Here is a 16,316-nt window from a genome sequence, read left to right as displayed (position 1 = left end):
GGGGCGGGGCACGCACGGGGCCCCCACGTTCACCCACAAGGGGCAGGAACGGGAAGAGTTCCCAGGAAGGAGCCGACTCGTGACCACCTCCGCGAAAACTCACGAGGAGGAACGGAGACCCATGGTGCCCGCTGTGGTTCTCCACAAGCTGGAACAGGGGACAGTGGGCCGAACAGCCCGCCCCACTGTGTTTCAGTCTTCAAGAACCCCAAGCTCTCCATGAAACCGAAAATCTAAAGAGAAATATGATCTATACTCTTACTACAGGGGGCCCACCGCAAGGGAACCGGTCCCTCTCAACTGGCCCGGCCCTGAAGGACCCGAAGCCACCAAGGAAAGGGTCTGGGTCCAGCTATACAGGACGCACAGCCATGGCAATCATTTCCACTACTCTGTTTCCTGGGAAGTGTGGTTCCTGCACTCTTATGGAAAAAGAGGATCCTACTTTAAAAATCCCTTTTCTCCCCTTCATATCAGAGTTCTTTCAAATAACTAAGACACTAACACAAGTTAGAAATGGTCTTAATATACAGCAAAACATCAGAAGCAAACAAAATCTGACACTGGGTTACGAATACCAACATAAAATATTACATAACCATTAAGAATTCTACCTGTCGATAAGCTGTAGAACATGAAAAATGCTTGAGATCTGATGTGAAGTTTAAAAAAAGACAGAATTAGACGGGCCCCATTACCTCATGTGAAACTGTGAAGAAACACTGAGAAGGTAACAAATGACAATACACCCACAGTCCCACAACTGTACTTAACAAAGCTGCACATACCCCTGCTACGTGACTTGTGAAATGCAGAAACCCACAGTTAAACACTCCTAGAATGTACATCTAATAGGTCAATTCCAAGACAATTAACAGGAAGCAGCTTAAATAACTTAGGACTTGCACTGCAGCGCAGACCAGGAGGAGATTCCACTCCAACATGAGGTGAGAAATAAACCAGGCACAGCGGGGTCGAGGAGCACATGGCACACCTTGGCAGGACGCCCTCAAGTTGGTCAGACCCCTCATTTTCTCATACAGATGGTGGGCTGGGGATGGACCCAGATGCCTGCACGGAGCTCAAGGTTCGGGGTAACCCAGCAACGTGCTCCCGTGTGAGCCCTCACCAGAAGACTGGATCAGTGCTTCCACCGTCCAAACCTATTCCAAATGCTCTCCTGCGTTTTTGTCCCTACAAGTAACAAAACCTAAAGTGGCCAAAGCAGTGCCCAGGGAAGTGATTCCGCCGGGGTGGGCAGCCTCTGCTCCTGGGGCCAACCTGGCCAGCCTAGCGTGAGTTCTGCCTGCACTCCCAGGCCACCAGCCACTGAGGAGTGGAGGACCGTGGCTCAGCGCCTCCTTATCGACTCACGTGGCTCCTACGAGGAATCTCTGGTTAGAACCGAACAGTGGAGAAAGGGAAGAGAGAGAATCACCTCTTCAGAATAACATCTCGGCCACCACCTGGGCTGAGGATCTGTCCATCTGCTCCTTGGTCAGCTCGAAGCAGCGGCGGGCGACCTGCTGCTGCCGGGAGTCCTCGCTCACCATCAGCTCCCCGTAGAGGTAGATGCCCATGGCCTGTGGGGCACAGAGCACGGAAGGGAAAGAAATGACACGTCCACATGCACACGGTCTGCGCTGCTGGAACACACACTTGCCCGTGTGGAAACTACAAAGACCCTAGAGAAGACGGCCGAGTGGCTGTCCTCCTGAAGCCAACAGTTTTCGATCCCTTCACTTTCTTGTTCACACTGAAGCCCCCTGGAATTCTTAACAATCAATTCCATCAACAGGACTGTGGTGGCAATCTAATCGGTGACAGAATGACGCACGAGCATTTCTCCAGGGATGACTGTGTCGGTATCACCAGGGAGAGTCAGGGAGGTCCCCACAATGCCCACCACGGAAACGTGCGTGGCTGAAAGTGGCCTCCGAGGCGTGGTGTGCGTGTCACAGGGTTGCAGGACCTCTCTCAGGGAAGTACGCCCTGAGGCGCGGCTGGGGAATGAAGACCAGCACGTCACATGGCATCACGGCGGGGAGAACGTCACCCCACCCAGGGAAATATGTCCGCTGCGTCAGCCCAGCCCGACAGAGCCCCTCAACCATCCCTGCCGTGGCAGCAAACACCGCCTCTTCAGTTCCCAAAACAATGTTCTCCACACATACTTTAAATTAGAGCCACTGAAGACATGGACACATACTGTGACAGCTAAGCCACGGCCTGACCCAAGACTTGGGGATGCTGTGAGTCATTTGGTACTGACAATGGTCCACAGACATGCACATCTGCATTTTTCCTACAGTTTTACAAACAGCCAGTTAGGTTCTGGAAGACCAAAAGAACCCTTTGGTTCTGCCTTTTCTCTGATTCCAAGCTTACTTATGCCACGGGTTACAGTCTGTTGGAGCAAATTAGAGGGCGGATCTCAAAAGATCCTTTTAGCACAAGATAAAAATTTGGTAGTATGGGGCTCAAAAATCCTTTCCTTAAAAAGCTGAGTTATGGTCATCCTTATTTGGCAACGGTCTTGGCTCTAAAAAGGAGTTACTTCTGGTTTTCAGAACAGACCTTAAGTTGCTCTTATATTTTGTCTTTGTTGTCTGTGTTTCCAAACACCTCTGCTCCAACTGTGCAAATGTGACATTTCTCCTGGTACAAAGTCATGTACTTTTCTTTGTGGGAAGAACGAGCCCTTACTTGCCGGCTGCCCCCCATACTCAGGCCCTATCAAAAGTCCCTTTGTTTGCCCCACCCCCACTGAAGCATGGCTCCATTCTCTCAGCCCACAGTACCCGGCGGAAAGCTCGCTCACAATGGTCACGCTAAGAGCAACCAGCTGCAGGCTGCCTTCCAGCAGCTGACAGAACCCACAGAACACACATCACCATGCACGGCCGTGCGGGGCAGACGTGGGTGGTGCAGAGGACGCAAGGCAGACACCCCCCAACACGTTCATGCGCATACATGTTTCCTGCAGGCTCCTTGGAAGGTGACTGCCTTCCCCTGGTGAACAGTGAGGTGTGGCAGGGTGTGGCTGGTACAGGTATAGACCAGACTGTCCTAGCCAGGCCGGCTCTCCCTGACTAGTCTCATGTCCACGCATACTTTAAATAAGAGCCGCTAAAGACACGAACACACACCGTGACAGCTAAGCCATGGCCTGACCTGAGATTTGGGGATGCTGTGAGGTCTGCATGTGTGTCATTTAGTAATGACAGTGGTCCACAGCTGGGTCAAACCACCAAAGCTTTTAAGAGGTGTAATTCATGCTTCAGAGGGACAAAGTGGGGGGAGATGGGGAATCAGCTCCAAAATGTGTTAGGTAAGCTCCTACCTACTTCTTAAAAATCTTTGGAAAATGCTTAAGTATTTGTGATGAAAAAGATGTTAACGACCTGGGTCCCTGTGTTAGTAAATGCACTGGACAGTCAGGAGACAGCATTAAAAGAATTCCCAGGTAATTAAAAGAATTACCTGATCCTCCTGGAGGAATCTCTCCACATCTTTGTACGCTTTTGTGTATTTATGCTTTATGATGAGTTCACACCACCGATGGCGAACCTTAAGGAAGGAGAGAAAATCCAGTAAGCAACAAGCTGGTGGGTTTCCTTAGCCTATCTTAATGACAGAATTTGTATTAGCAAAAGTTACACTCTCAAGAATATTAATGATACTTCGTTCCAAATCTCATTTTAGTTTAATTTCTTTTGCAAAGAAAGGAACCATGTGCCTCACTGGAAGGCTGTCAATTTTAGGAGAGCAAAATACACGTTTTAGTTAGGTGTTTTGATGTTTTTAAGTGCAATTCTGCAAGACAAAACAGATAAATGCAAAACATAAGTGGGAAATGAAGTGCACATCCCAGCCAGGTGACTGCTCTGTCCTCCAGCGTGCCACTAGTGAAGGTTCCCTTTAAAACTGCAACTGCTTAATTTCCTGCAATAACCAATCTGGTTCAATGCTGCTGACTGTTAACAATAAACAAGGTAAATTCAGGAAGACACTGCTCTCCACATTCCCGAGAAGATGCACAGCTCACCTCTGCAGCATTTGGGGAGGGCGCCCGGGGACAGGAAGGAGAGCAGGGCACTGTGCTGCAGGTCTGTGCAGCCTGCCGCCAATGAACGAGCTAAATGTGGGCGCCGTTCAGTCCAGATCCACTTGACTAAAGGTTTACCAGAATGCACTTGCCAGGAGCTCCAGCCCCTACAGACAATATGGGGGTCTAGTCCCAGCACTAGCTAGCTCTGCTGATGCAGGCAGAGCCCCAGCCAGCTCTTGGCACTGCTGGCACATTCTTTAGCCGGAGAGTCTACCCGAATTTGGTTTTCAGAATCTAGTTGCAGGCCAATGCCTCAAAGCCCTCTCAATTATCCCTAGTGAGGAGTTCACCACTTTCTATTCCATTCCTGGCTCAACATCAGCCATACATGGAAGTGATTACAAGCACCTAACTTCCTTCCTTCCCTCTTTGTTTTCATTGTCTTTGAAAAAGGGAGACCCTGCATAGTAATCCATTTGTGGCAATGGGATAATGTAAGCAATTTCAACATTCTGACTGGGGCCCCTGTAAATTATATCATTACCCACTGTTGGCCGGATCTCTCCTTTAATCTACTATAAATAGATTTGCACACAAACAAGTAAGTATGAAGAAACAAATCTTCTGGGAAGAATCCTTCCCCTGGGCTACAGTCCTCTCCAAGACTGGGTGTTAACTCGGGGGATCTGGTGGTGCTGCTTTTTGCTTGTGGGCAGCCGAGCCCTTTGAACTTCTAAGGACAGGATGCCAGTGAATTTACATCTACGAAGGAATTTCAGAGGCGCATGGAAATGAGCTAATGGCCTCAGAGCATCACAAGAAATGGGAAGAGGTTGGACTGCACTGGTCTTGGCAATCTTTCCATCTTCCACAGAATGTTCTTTCCTATACAGCCAATAGAAATGAACAGACCATGAAGGGCACCCCCTAAAACGGTCTCACAAAAGAGACAACTGAACAGAGCTCCAAGAAGCCAGCTTGTCCCATTACAGTAATCAGAAGCCACCAGAACCACCAGACCCCTGCTCCCACACTCTGGTTCGAGTACCACAGGCTGAGCCCTGGAGAGCACCTGACCAGCACCCTTAGACGCCACGCCCTCCCCCCCCCCCCCCCCGTTTTCTCCCTATCACGGTAACCTAAACACCTCAGATACCACTGGCCATATCTTGAGAGCTTGGTGAAAGTGGGGGCCAGCTCCCCAAGGTCAGGAGAAGGACCGGCAAGTCGGTGTGGCCTGGTGGGATGCCCCCTGGGGAAGAGCAATCCCCTCTCACACCTGCACACTGGAAGGCTTGCACCAGCTTTTGGTGGGGTGATGGAGAGCTCCGTCGGCTTTCCAAGTGCTCTGACCTGACTGCCTAGGTGTGTGTGACGTGCCCACACCATACCTCTCTGCACTCTAACACCTGGGGAGGCTATATTTTTTAGACCTGATTTTGAAATGGAGGGTTCAGCCTCTCATTTCCTCTTCCCGTGCTCTCCTCTCCCAATCTACACAGAGATAACAAGGCCTAAACAAGGGCCTATTTCCTGGCAAAGTAAGACCCGCCAGGCTGGCGGAAGGTGGGGTGGTCCCACCACACCGGGTGAAGGTCCAGGAGCCCCAAGTGAAGGCTCCTTCACACCAACATGAAGTCAGTATTGCCACTTCTCTTACTGTTAAAAAGGGTTTATTGTCACGATTAATAAGCGATCTAGTCTTCTGACCCCTGAGGGCCAACATGGCATCCAGGAAGCACAGCCCAGGCTCCCCTCCCCTCCCCTCTAAGAGCAGAAAAAACAACAAGCCTTTTCTTTACAAAAGAACTCAGTGCATCTCAATATTTCAGTGACAGGATGTTTAAAAGACATCACAGACATGCTGTGTGAGGCTAAGGGCCTGACACATTTCTTGCTTGCGCACAGGGTTTTTACCTCTCTTCGTATTTCGCTGACAAAGAAAACCCTCACTTTTTATCCCCTAAACTTGAGGACCCAATTTGCATGGCCACTTGCCACCATACGTAATGGGGTCTTGCTGAAAAGCTGGCACCAAAGTCACACCTGTCTTAATTTTTCCTAGCAATTATTTCCATAGTGGGCACTGCCAGAATAGTCCTTCTCCAGATCACTGAGAAACTTGAACAGTCCTTAACAGAGGCTGTCACATACTCGTACTAAGTTCCTGCCCCCTCTGGAAATGGGGAAAGTGAGGTTCTCCATGCTGCGGAGCCAGAGCCAGAGAATTTCAAACAGGTCTCTGAGGAGAGAGCTGTCCATCCTGTACATTTGCTCTTATTTCTAATTAATTAATTAATGGGGGTAGTGGTCACCTGGACTTTTAACTTCCTCCATGAGATGAAAAATAAACATCGTGCATGTACATGACAGTGCGGGCCCAGCAGCCCTCCCACAGCACCTGTGGCTTCTCGACTCTGCTCATTTAGTTCCAATGTTGCAGGTGCACACACACGCCAACACTGACCAGATTACACTTCAAAGAGTCACGTTTTATTACACCGCAGGTATGCTGATAGAGATGAAAACTTTTAATGACCTTTTGAACTAGACTCAAATTCACATCACTCCCAGTCCTGCCCTATAGGAAGCACCTGAAAACCGGGAGTCAGCCAACAGGTTAGCCTCAAACACTGGTCAATGTGATCAGGCCGGATGGAGAAGTAGGGGTGAGGACCACGTGGGGAGGGAAGGAAAGGCCAAGAACCTGAAGAGAATGAGAAAAAGGGACAGAGCTGCGCACGGCAGCAAAGAGGGGAGTCCCAGGGACCTTGAGTGCCCGTGCCCTCTCTCTGGCTGCCTGGGACCTAGTGTGTGTGGGAGGGTACCGGAGGCCTTGTTTCCAAGGACGTGTCTACCTCCCCACCGTTGCGTGTTCAGGATGGGTCCTGGCCCACCTCCCCTACCAGTGCCGGGACAAGCAGGCACACCCCACAACAGCCACACAGGGGTTTCCCAGCACATACACAGAGCACTTAGCAGAGCATGTGGCACGGGACTGACGGAGGATATGGAAAAAGAGAACTTAGGTTCCTGGTTCTTCCCGAAATGTCGCAATGAAGTTGTGGTAGACAGACATGCATATACGGTTGTGTGCCCACAAATACTTTGGTCCGATAAAAATTAGTCTGAAAATCTGCTTTCTAGAGTTCTGCTCAAAGGACACTCTGAACAGAAAAATGATGTGGATGCTTCAGTGCACAGGTGGGTTTTAAAACACATGCTAATCTGCACCAATGGAAATGGATTCCAGAAGTTTCCAGGTTTCCAAAGCCCCCACGAACAACGATGAGTGCACAGACATCATTGCTCTCCCCAGAGTGCCAAAACAACGTGACTGGTCCTTTGGGGTTGGGTCCAGATGGGCAGGTTTTAGAATTGGGATTTGGGGGGGGGGGGTGGACAATGAAGGGTAGGTGTGCAGAAGCAGATTCATCAGACCCACTTTTGGTGACAGAGAATGAAAACCCTCCAATAATCCACATAACTGCTCCAGGATGGTGGATCCCTGAACCTCAGCAGGGACTTCTCCAAGAGGATGGGCTGTGTCTGTGGCAACAGGCCTGAGCCTTGGGGGACGTGGTAGACATGCGGCCTGGGTGTCCAAACAGTCCCCTGCATGTGATGTGTATACATGTGGATATACGTGCACATAGACAGAAACATGGTTCTTTTCTTAATCCTTTCCCCTACTCAGGTTATTTTGTTCTTCTTTATGCTAGTTGGTACTCAATTGATTTCATGACCCACTGGGCCCTGAGTCACAGAGCCTGAGGCCCCAGGCTGGAGACCCAGGTCTGCCACTGAGCAGCTCCATCAGCTTGGCCCTGCTCCCCGGGGTGGGGGGTGGGGGTGGATGGGTTGTAAGTGTGCGTCCCCTCTGAGCTATTGTGAAAATGAGGTCACCCACTGTGAGTAGCGAAGAGTCCCATATACTGTCACTTTAGCTGGAGTGCCAGTGTCTGGCTTTTTCTACTTCAGAAGTTCTGTTATTTATTGAAATTATGAAATCTTGGGAGTATCATTTCCAAGGAAGTGTTTGTTACCTGGTGAAATGACAGAGCAAGGCACCTGTGCTGAAGGTAGAGAGGGCAGCCTGGATGGTGTGTGAGGGAAGGCAGGTGTGTGAGAGGGCTGGGCTCTCTCGGGTGGGCTGGGGAGGGGATTCAGGAGTCTGAGACTCCCCCTGGGAGAAGCAGCAGGGGCACCACCAGGGAGCGGCCGAGAGGCCCAGGGAAGCTGGCTCTTCAGTCCTGCCGGAAGTACACCGGAAGGGCCAGGCACCTGGGAGTTTCCCAAACCACCTGTGAAAACAAAACCCTCAGCTGTGCCCCAGCCCCCTGGCATTTCTGCCATTTCAAGAAAGTTATTACTACCCAAAGGGCTTGGCCAAGCTGAACTGCTTCTGGCCTGCTCCCCTGATTTCCAGCAGTGCCCAAAAATTGGCACCTGCCTCACAGGGTCATTTGTATTCCCAATCCATGTCTCAGACTCAAGGGGACAAGTCCCATGACCCAGTGGGGCCTCCCTGTGATATGACCATGACCTTTGTTAGGACGTGCTGGTGCTCCCTCTCATGTAATTATTCTCTCCTGGAAACAGCAAAGAGAGATTGCTGGAGAAGAAGCCCACCCCCCACAACCCCAATCTCTTTTCAACCTGACAATTTTCATGCATCCAGAACCAGTTTTGTATTGAACTCTGAACAAGAGTTGGCAAATTTTTCCTGTCAAGGGCCAGAGGGTGAGTGTTTCTTGGCTTTTCAAAGCCCATCTGCCATTGTACTGCCAAAGCAGCCTGGACAGTATGTAAATACATGGTGTGAGATCTGCTATCTTCAGATAAAGCTTTATTTACAAAAACAGGGTGGGCTGAGTTGGCATGGCTACATGCTACAGACTGGTCACCTGCTCTAGGATGGAAGGAAGCCCAAACCCCAGGCCCCTGGAGTGAGGAAAGGTCTGAGTGTGCTGGTAAAATGTTCAACCTCCAAATCTACCTGCACCATGTCACAGAACACAGAGCTGGGAGGTCCTCGTGAGCTGGCTCAGGCCTGCTTCAGCCCGGTCCTGCCCGGAAATCTAGGATGTTCCTGAATGTGGGGCTTCTGAGTCCCATTTTGCCTGAGTTAAACTCCTTCTGAAATAGAGCGTCTCTTGAGCCGGTGGGCCCAGCACAAACATGGATGGTTAGGCATCACGCATGGGTGAGTGACCGGACACTGAGGAAATGAGGTCTTTAGGAAGAGTGACCCCCTCAACCAGCTCGCTCATCTCCCCACACTGCCGGGGCTCCCCTCTGTGAATCACCACACACCCCAGATCCCATGCTTGCTAACGCTTCACAATTCCCAAGGCTCTTTTACAGCTTTTACCTAATTTTCTTTCTTTTCTTACTTCAATTTGAGTGTTTTCCATGAAGCTAATTTCAAAGAACAAAAAACTCTTCTATGGGAATGCTCCCTGACAGCCTGCTTACTATCTAACAGACTAATTTTCTGAAGTGATTTTTAAACTTTTCTTAAACGTAGTTTTTCTAACTTTTATTAAAAGTGTACTCTGGGGCACCTGGGTGACTCAGTTGAGTGTCTGACTTGATTTCAGCTCAGCTCATGATCTCACGGTTCTTGGGATTGAGCCCTGTGTCGGGCTCTGTGCTGACAGTAGGAGCCTGCTTGGGATTCTCGCTCTCTGCCCTCTCTGCGCCTCTTGCACGTGCATGTTCTTCTCTCTCCCTCTCTCTCTCAAAAAAAAAAAAGGTGTACTCTGGAACCTCCTAAAGACCAGTTTGAGAAAAGAATTTAAGTGGTTCTTCAAGCAGTCTGAACCTCTGTGTCTGGTAGGAAACACCTTTAAATTAAACAGTAAACTCTGTGGGGCCTTGCAGGCAGAGTTTGAAAAACAGAGTCTCACAGAGGAGTTACTGTGCCTGAAAAATAAATGGAATCACACAGAATGAGCAGAGACTGCTGTATATGTAAGAGATTAGTTCCAGTAACTTGGCTAATACCCTTAGACTTGGCTCTGATAGCCACTGTGTCACCAACACCATACATCAGTCAAGGTGAGAGAGTGAGTCAACCATGTTGCTTCTGTTGCTGTGGTTTGGGAGCCAGGGTTTGGTTTGATGCACGTCAACATCCAAGCCTGAGCAGGCACCTATGGCTCCTGTAGGAAGCTGCTTCCCTTGCTTTATCTTTAAATGTTTAAAAATTATAAACACATTAAGTTTGCACAAATGGAGAACCCAATGAACATGAAATTCTAACCATTCAGCCAAATTCATTTCTGATCTTAACAGCAGCATTCAACATGGATATAGTATTCTGCATTTCTCCTTTTCCCTACCTGCCGCTGTTGGGTTTGCTCGCTGAGTGCAGCCCGCACACCATCACTTAAAAACAACGGCAGGGAATGCTCCCCTGCTAATGTAAAGTCTCAGTGTGTCCCAGAAAGTCCCAAAGTATGTTAAGAGACTATGGCTTTTTAACAAGCAGGCTGTGAGGGGCCAGCACACAGGAGGGGAGGGGACAAGGACTTCTGCTGTGACACTAGACGGCCCTGCTGTGGTCCCACTCTTCCCAGCACACCTGTTTGCTCTTTGGATCTTGTACATGTGCATCCCTGACCTTGCCTCTGTGGCCCAAGTTCATCAGCACTCCACCACCACTGGCCACTCGGTGTTGTGCCTCATGGAACAGGTTGCGTCTCCTTGTTTGCCTGTGCAGTGTACAAGCTCAGTGAGAGCAGGGGCCTGGGTGCCTTCAGGTCATCTTTAGATGACCTCATCTCAGTGCCTGGCACACAGTACACGCTTGATAAACCGTTCTGAATGAATGAATCACTATTAAAGACTCAAATGCTTCCCAGCAACTTTGGAATTATAAGGCGCAGTTGGAAGCTGTAAAACGCTGTGAAGAATACCACCCATCCTATTTATGACAGGAAGTACTCCCCTTTCTTCTCAGTCCTTTTGATTTCAAAATTGACTGTTAAAGGGGAAAAAGTCTGTCTGGGGAACATGATCTGGGAAGCCCATTAAACCTCATTTAGAGTTCCATTTTATATCTGTAAACAGAAAGACCAAGGCCCATGGCTTTTGGGAGTTAATAAGTCTAACACAGCAATAAATGAAACTACTTTTTCCATTTGTGTCTGAAATTAGATTTAACTTTGCTTTAAAGTGGCTTCACGGCTGGTGACGGAGGCCTGCCCAGCAGCGCAACGGCAGGAAAGCCTCTGCAGCGACTCCGGGACAGACGGCATCTTCGACCAGCGTTCTGTTTGGGGCCGGACACACCTCGTCCGCTCTCCCTCACGAGGAAACATGGAAGATCCTTCAGCCGTGTGGCCCTCACATCAGGACCCCTAGCACTTCTCCTTTTCTCTTGAAGTCTTTACCCGATTTTTTGAAACAAAAAGGAATGAAAAGTTTCTGCACTTGACATCACGAAGCCAGGTGGGCAGATCCCTCTGCCCAGGGTAAAGGCAACATGGGAGGCCTCAGAGGCTCTCAGCAATTTCTCGGGGCTCCTACCAACCATCCGTCACGCCTACCAACCATCCGTCACGCTCTGGTTATGTAAAACCGGTCATAACTGGTTACAGCCAAATACAACTCATGCTGAGGCAACTTGCAAAACAGAGATCCTTCAGACGGCTGTGGGGACCCCCACACTGGACACGTCCACAGAGAGTGACAGGGAGGATAAATGTATGACAGACATCAAGGATTATAAAGGAGGCAGCCCTATTCAGAGTTCTCTCGGGCAAGTTCTAACCCTTCTTGCTTCTCCTGTGGATATACTATTTGCTTTAATGAGTAAATTATTATATTATTTATATAACATATAAATAATAAACATACACATAAATAATATATAAATGATAAATATTTTATATTTATGTATTATAAATTATATTATTTCTCAGAGCTGTTATTAAAAACAACTCAAGAGCCCAACTGGGGAAGGCTGTTTCAGCAAAGGGCACTACTATGGGGTCTCTTCTTTTTAAAAAAATTTTTTTTTACATTTATTTGTTTTTGAGAAACAGAGTGACACAAAGGGTGAATGGGGGAGGGGCAGAGAGAGAAGAAGACACAGAATCCAGAGCAAGGCTCCAGGCTCTGAGCAAGCAGTCAGCACAGAGCCTGATGTGGGGCTCGAACCCACCAACTGTGAGATCATGACCTGAGCCGAAGTCAGAAGCTCAACTGACTGAGCCACCCAGGTGCCCCCAGGATCTCTTCTTGAGGGAACTACCTGGTGTCCTGACAGCAGGGCTGGGGCAGGGCCGGCTCTGGCCTACTGCTTCCCGGATGGCAGGCTCCGCCTGTGCTCAGCACGGTGGGCTGCTTCTCCCTACAGAGGGGCGAGACGGTTGGTCTACCGAACATGGGTCCACGTGGTTCAAGGCTGCAGTGCAGCAACATGCAGACAAAGTAGCTTAGAAGAACCAGTTACAATGCCACCCCATAAGGTTTAGCTGATCTTTAAATCTCTCTCTCTCTCTCTCTCTCTCTCTCTCTCTCACACACACACACACACACACACACACACACACACAAAACACATGCCATCATTTGCATATAAACGAGGACTCTTAAATTTTTAAACAATTTAAATCCAACATCATCTTCTCTTTGCCATCAGGTACGGGCACAAACATTCGCACGTGAGAGGCACACGCTGCCAGGAAACTGTGTGGGGTCCACAGAACACTGCCCCCTGCCTGCAGCAGCTGTCCTGGGGAAGGCTCCCTGCACACCCCTGAGAGAGGCTGTGTTCTGTGTGTGGTGCATAGGTACTGACAGCTCAAAGGCTACTAACCCAACCTCAACTCCTGATGTGCCATGGAACTAGAGAGCAAGGAAAGTGTCCAGGCAAGGCACTGGAGGGAAGAAAAGCGATCTGGAAAGTGGCAAAAGTGAGTCCTCTATTTTAGGGCACTTATGGGACACTTTATGTGTGAACATGGCTCATTTTATAGTTGTGGGGGAAAAAAAGGGCAGTGTTCACAGACAATACAGTGCTTTTTTTGGTGTGGATTTCAGCACAGAAATACAAAAATATGTAAACTACTGGAGGTATAAAGAGCCCAGAAGAACGAACAAAACCCCCCAGTGATTTCACTCATGAGCCCTTTAAAGACAAAATCGACATGAGCTGTAGCTGGGTTTTGGGCTCTACCAAAAGAGCATTAGGGCAATGTTATCTGTAACCCCAGAAAATGTGTTAATCTCTGCATCTTGCTGAGAAAATCTGTACAGATTGGGGGTGGAGAGGTACATAGCAAGATTAGATGATGCTCCTTAAAGTTTCCATACCACAAGACCTGCTGCTGAGCACCAAATGGCCAAAAACAAAGAACAGGAAGAGACCAGGAACTTTTCTAATCAAGTCTGGCTGAGCCTATGGCTAACCACCCCTCTATTAAATGTTCCTTTCCTTTTTGTTGTATTTACAGATAAATTATAAATAGTATGAACTGATGTTAAGTGTTTATTTAAATGGTCCTTAGAAGAAAAACTGAGACTATGCCATTAAGTGGCTCACTTTTTCCTTTATCTTCATCATTTAACACATATTTCAGCAGCCCCAACATACTGTAACAATTCAAGGTAAATAAAACACAATCCCTGCCTTCAGAAACAAAGAGGAATATTCATCTAAAAAATAAAAGTCTTTCAACTCTGTCACTGTAGATCACTTTTTGAAAAGTTCCTTTATCACACTATAGCAGGGGAAACTAGTCATTGCAAGATTTCCCCAGGAAAATTCTAGAGGCACTGAACTGAATAATCAAGAAAACTCCAAGAAAGACCTAGAGAGATCTTCCTGACTTGGAAGGAAATATTCTAAAACATTGTTTCATAAACCAAATACAACAAAGAAAAAAATATAACTAAAGAATCATATAAGAGCTCTGTTCTTTCCCACATCATAAAAGGCCCAAAGTTTAAAGACAGGTATATATCTAAAGCAGCTAAAGAAAATTACCTTGATCTCTTTTTTCAACTTGTACCCCACCCAGCTCTGAAAACTAGAAAAGGAAATATGATGCTGTGTCAAAGGGGCAGCTGAGCGTCCCCCACAAGCACAGTCTTGGCTTTTTAAAAAGTGGGTATTATTTCACACTATTTATAGCTCACATCCTAAAGTTTGGGTTCATTAGCAGTTGACCTCTTGATTTGCAACCTGAGCTTAACCACATCAAAGGGGCCACCAAGCCAGACCCCTTGTCCCTGCAAAAAAACTATGACAAAAAGCCCAATGCTGGATATGGCAGATGCCAACCTGCCTTTCTGGAAGCTCCCGCCCCATATCTTACCCTGGTAAACCATCTCACTAATTATTACCACACCATTCTCACTCTCCATAATGGTCTCTCTTTCACGTTTAATCCCAAAACTGCCTCGTGGGTCTCTGGGCCAGGATGGTGCCTCTTGACAATGCTGGTTGAGGACCTGGAGACGTCCTGGGGTACGTGTACAGCAGAGCAGCCTCTGGGAGGGAGGGAGGGAGGGAAGGAAGGGTGTCACTGCAGGCGGGGGTGGGGCATGCTGAGCCCCGGCACTGGTCCTGCCCAGTGTCCCTGCACCATGCAGCTCTCACACGGCACCAGGACTACGGGGCCAGATGTCAGCAAGGCCACAGCATCTGCCTTCGTGCTGCTTAGATTGTGCGTGGAGCCAGAGCAGAAGGAGGCATGGAGTTCAGTGGACTGCATTTTAACAAATGCAACTGACAGAGCAGCCTGAAGCGGCAACAAGACCTAAGTGATCACATCTAATCTCTCCTCTAAACTGTTTTGTGTGGAAAACAAAATAGGAGTGCTTTATTTATTTTGTAGCTGGAATACTGTGGGAAAGCAAGCAGCCTAGGAAAGGGGTACTGGGAGCTCTGCACGACAGGGAACAGACAGGAACACCCTGCAGAAGATGGTAACTTTGAATGGAAGGAATGTTAGCATTAAAAGGAATGGGCAGAGTCACAACTATGGATCAATTTCAGAATTGAGAGATATAACACCTTACACTAAACTTTTATTCTCTGCCCTTTTATAACATGTCAAGGTCTCCGAACCATGAAATTCTCTCAATTCATAGAAACTATGTTTTGGGCCCAAACGAAATCAGAAATGGGCACCAGAGCTGTCAGACCCTTGCATTCCTGGAATTATCCTGTCTACCTCTGGACTTCAAAGAGAGCCTGTCCTGTTTTCTGTTCAAGCAAACGAAAAATTCTCTTAGTAACGATGTATGCAAATACATGCCCTCCCTGCATAGGCAAAGCCCACCGTGGGAGAGGGTTCAAGGGCTCTTCAGCGGGAAAGAGAGGAAAGGCAGCGGTGTGGGAAAGGCGTGCAAGGTTGGATGTTTTCCCATTTGCAATCAACCTTGAACGTGTCCTTTTCGGAGCAGAGCCCACGGATGCTGGCAGGGCTTTTTCTGCACACTAGTGGTAAAACAGGTTTGCCCTTCTTTGCTAATCTGTTTCCTCGGCTTTATTTGCTACTACCACTTTAGTCATAAGTTCCTTCTTTTTCTTCCCTGTAAGAGATTTTGCTTTCACCTCTCCCAAGGTTACGCTGTTTGGAGCCTCATGAGGACGATGACTCAGGATGGCCCTTACATGTTGTTAACGATCTTTCTAGCTCCTCCATGTTGCGTTGTAACCACTCATCAGACGCTTTATTAGATGAGAGGAAAAAAATGCCTTTTGTGAATCAGTTGGGGCTATAGAGATGGGGTTCTTAAATGGGGTGACTCTGCCCCCCAGAAGACACTTGGGTATGTCTGGAGACATTTCTGACTGCCAGATCAGGGGTGCGTGGGCAGCACTCCTGGTAGCATGTGAAGGCCAAGGATGCTAAAGTTCCTGCAATGCCCAGGCCACCCCACCACAGTCCAGAAGGTTGGCAAACTGTGATTCAGAGCCAGTTCTCCCCGGCATCGTACCCCACAAGCCCACCACACCCCCAGATCAAGAATTCTGTGACCAGATGCTTAGGGGCTCCCAGCAGTTAGGTAGCCTATGCTTCTTTTCTTTCTCCCCGACAGATTAAAGGAAGGAGAGAATACAAAGGTTGTCCAAGCTAAATAACATAACTTGACCATTTCACAACAAATGAGAGACTGTGAGTCTTACATGAACACACATTACGTTAAAGCCATGGATGCTCACAGACGTTTTCTCACAGCATGTTGTTGATGGTCCCATGAAGAAGGGGTTCATGGCTCTACTTTAATCCTGAGAAGGTGG

General features: G+C 48.3%; 1 protein-coding gene across 6 annotated transcripts in view; it reads right to left on the bottom strand.

Annotated features, from left to right (window-relative positions):
• The window catches only part of LOC122204446 (aminopeptidase O (putative)), a 342,257-nt gene that overhangs the window by 2,167 nt on the left and 323,774 nt on the right, over positions 1-16,316 (bottom strand). For 4 of the 6 annotated variants that reach the window (XR_006195667.1, XM_042911920.1, XM_042911921.1 and 1 more), the window contains 2 exons: positions 3,484-3,570; positions 1,439-1,583 (listed from right to left, as the gene is read on the bottom strand). Coding sequence is in view for 5 of the 6 variants with exons in the window: in XM_042911920.1 (XP_042767854.1) it covers positions 1,443-1,583; positions 3,484-3,570 (228 nt within the window). In the remaining variant the exon portion in view is untranslated. Of the gene's footprint in view, positions 1-1,438; positions 1,584-3,483; positions 3,571-12,334; positions 14,558-16,316 lie in introns of those variants that run through there. The other 2 variants (XM_042911917.1, XM_042911919.1) reach the window with 1 other exon arrangement.

Source organism: Panthera leo, chromosome D4, assembly GCF_018350215.1.
Source record: "Panthera leo isolate Ple1 chromosome D4, P.leo_Ple1_pat1.1, whole genome shotgun sequence".
Lineage (NCBI taxonomy): Eukaryota > Metazoa > Chordata > Mammalia > Carnivora > Felidae > Panthera > Panthera leo.
Note: the sequence above shows the minus strand (reverse complement) of the source record. Positions and strands in the feature narration are given on the sequence as shown.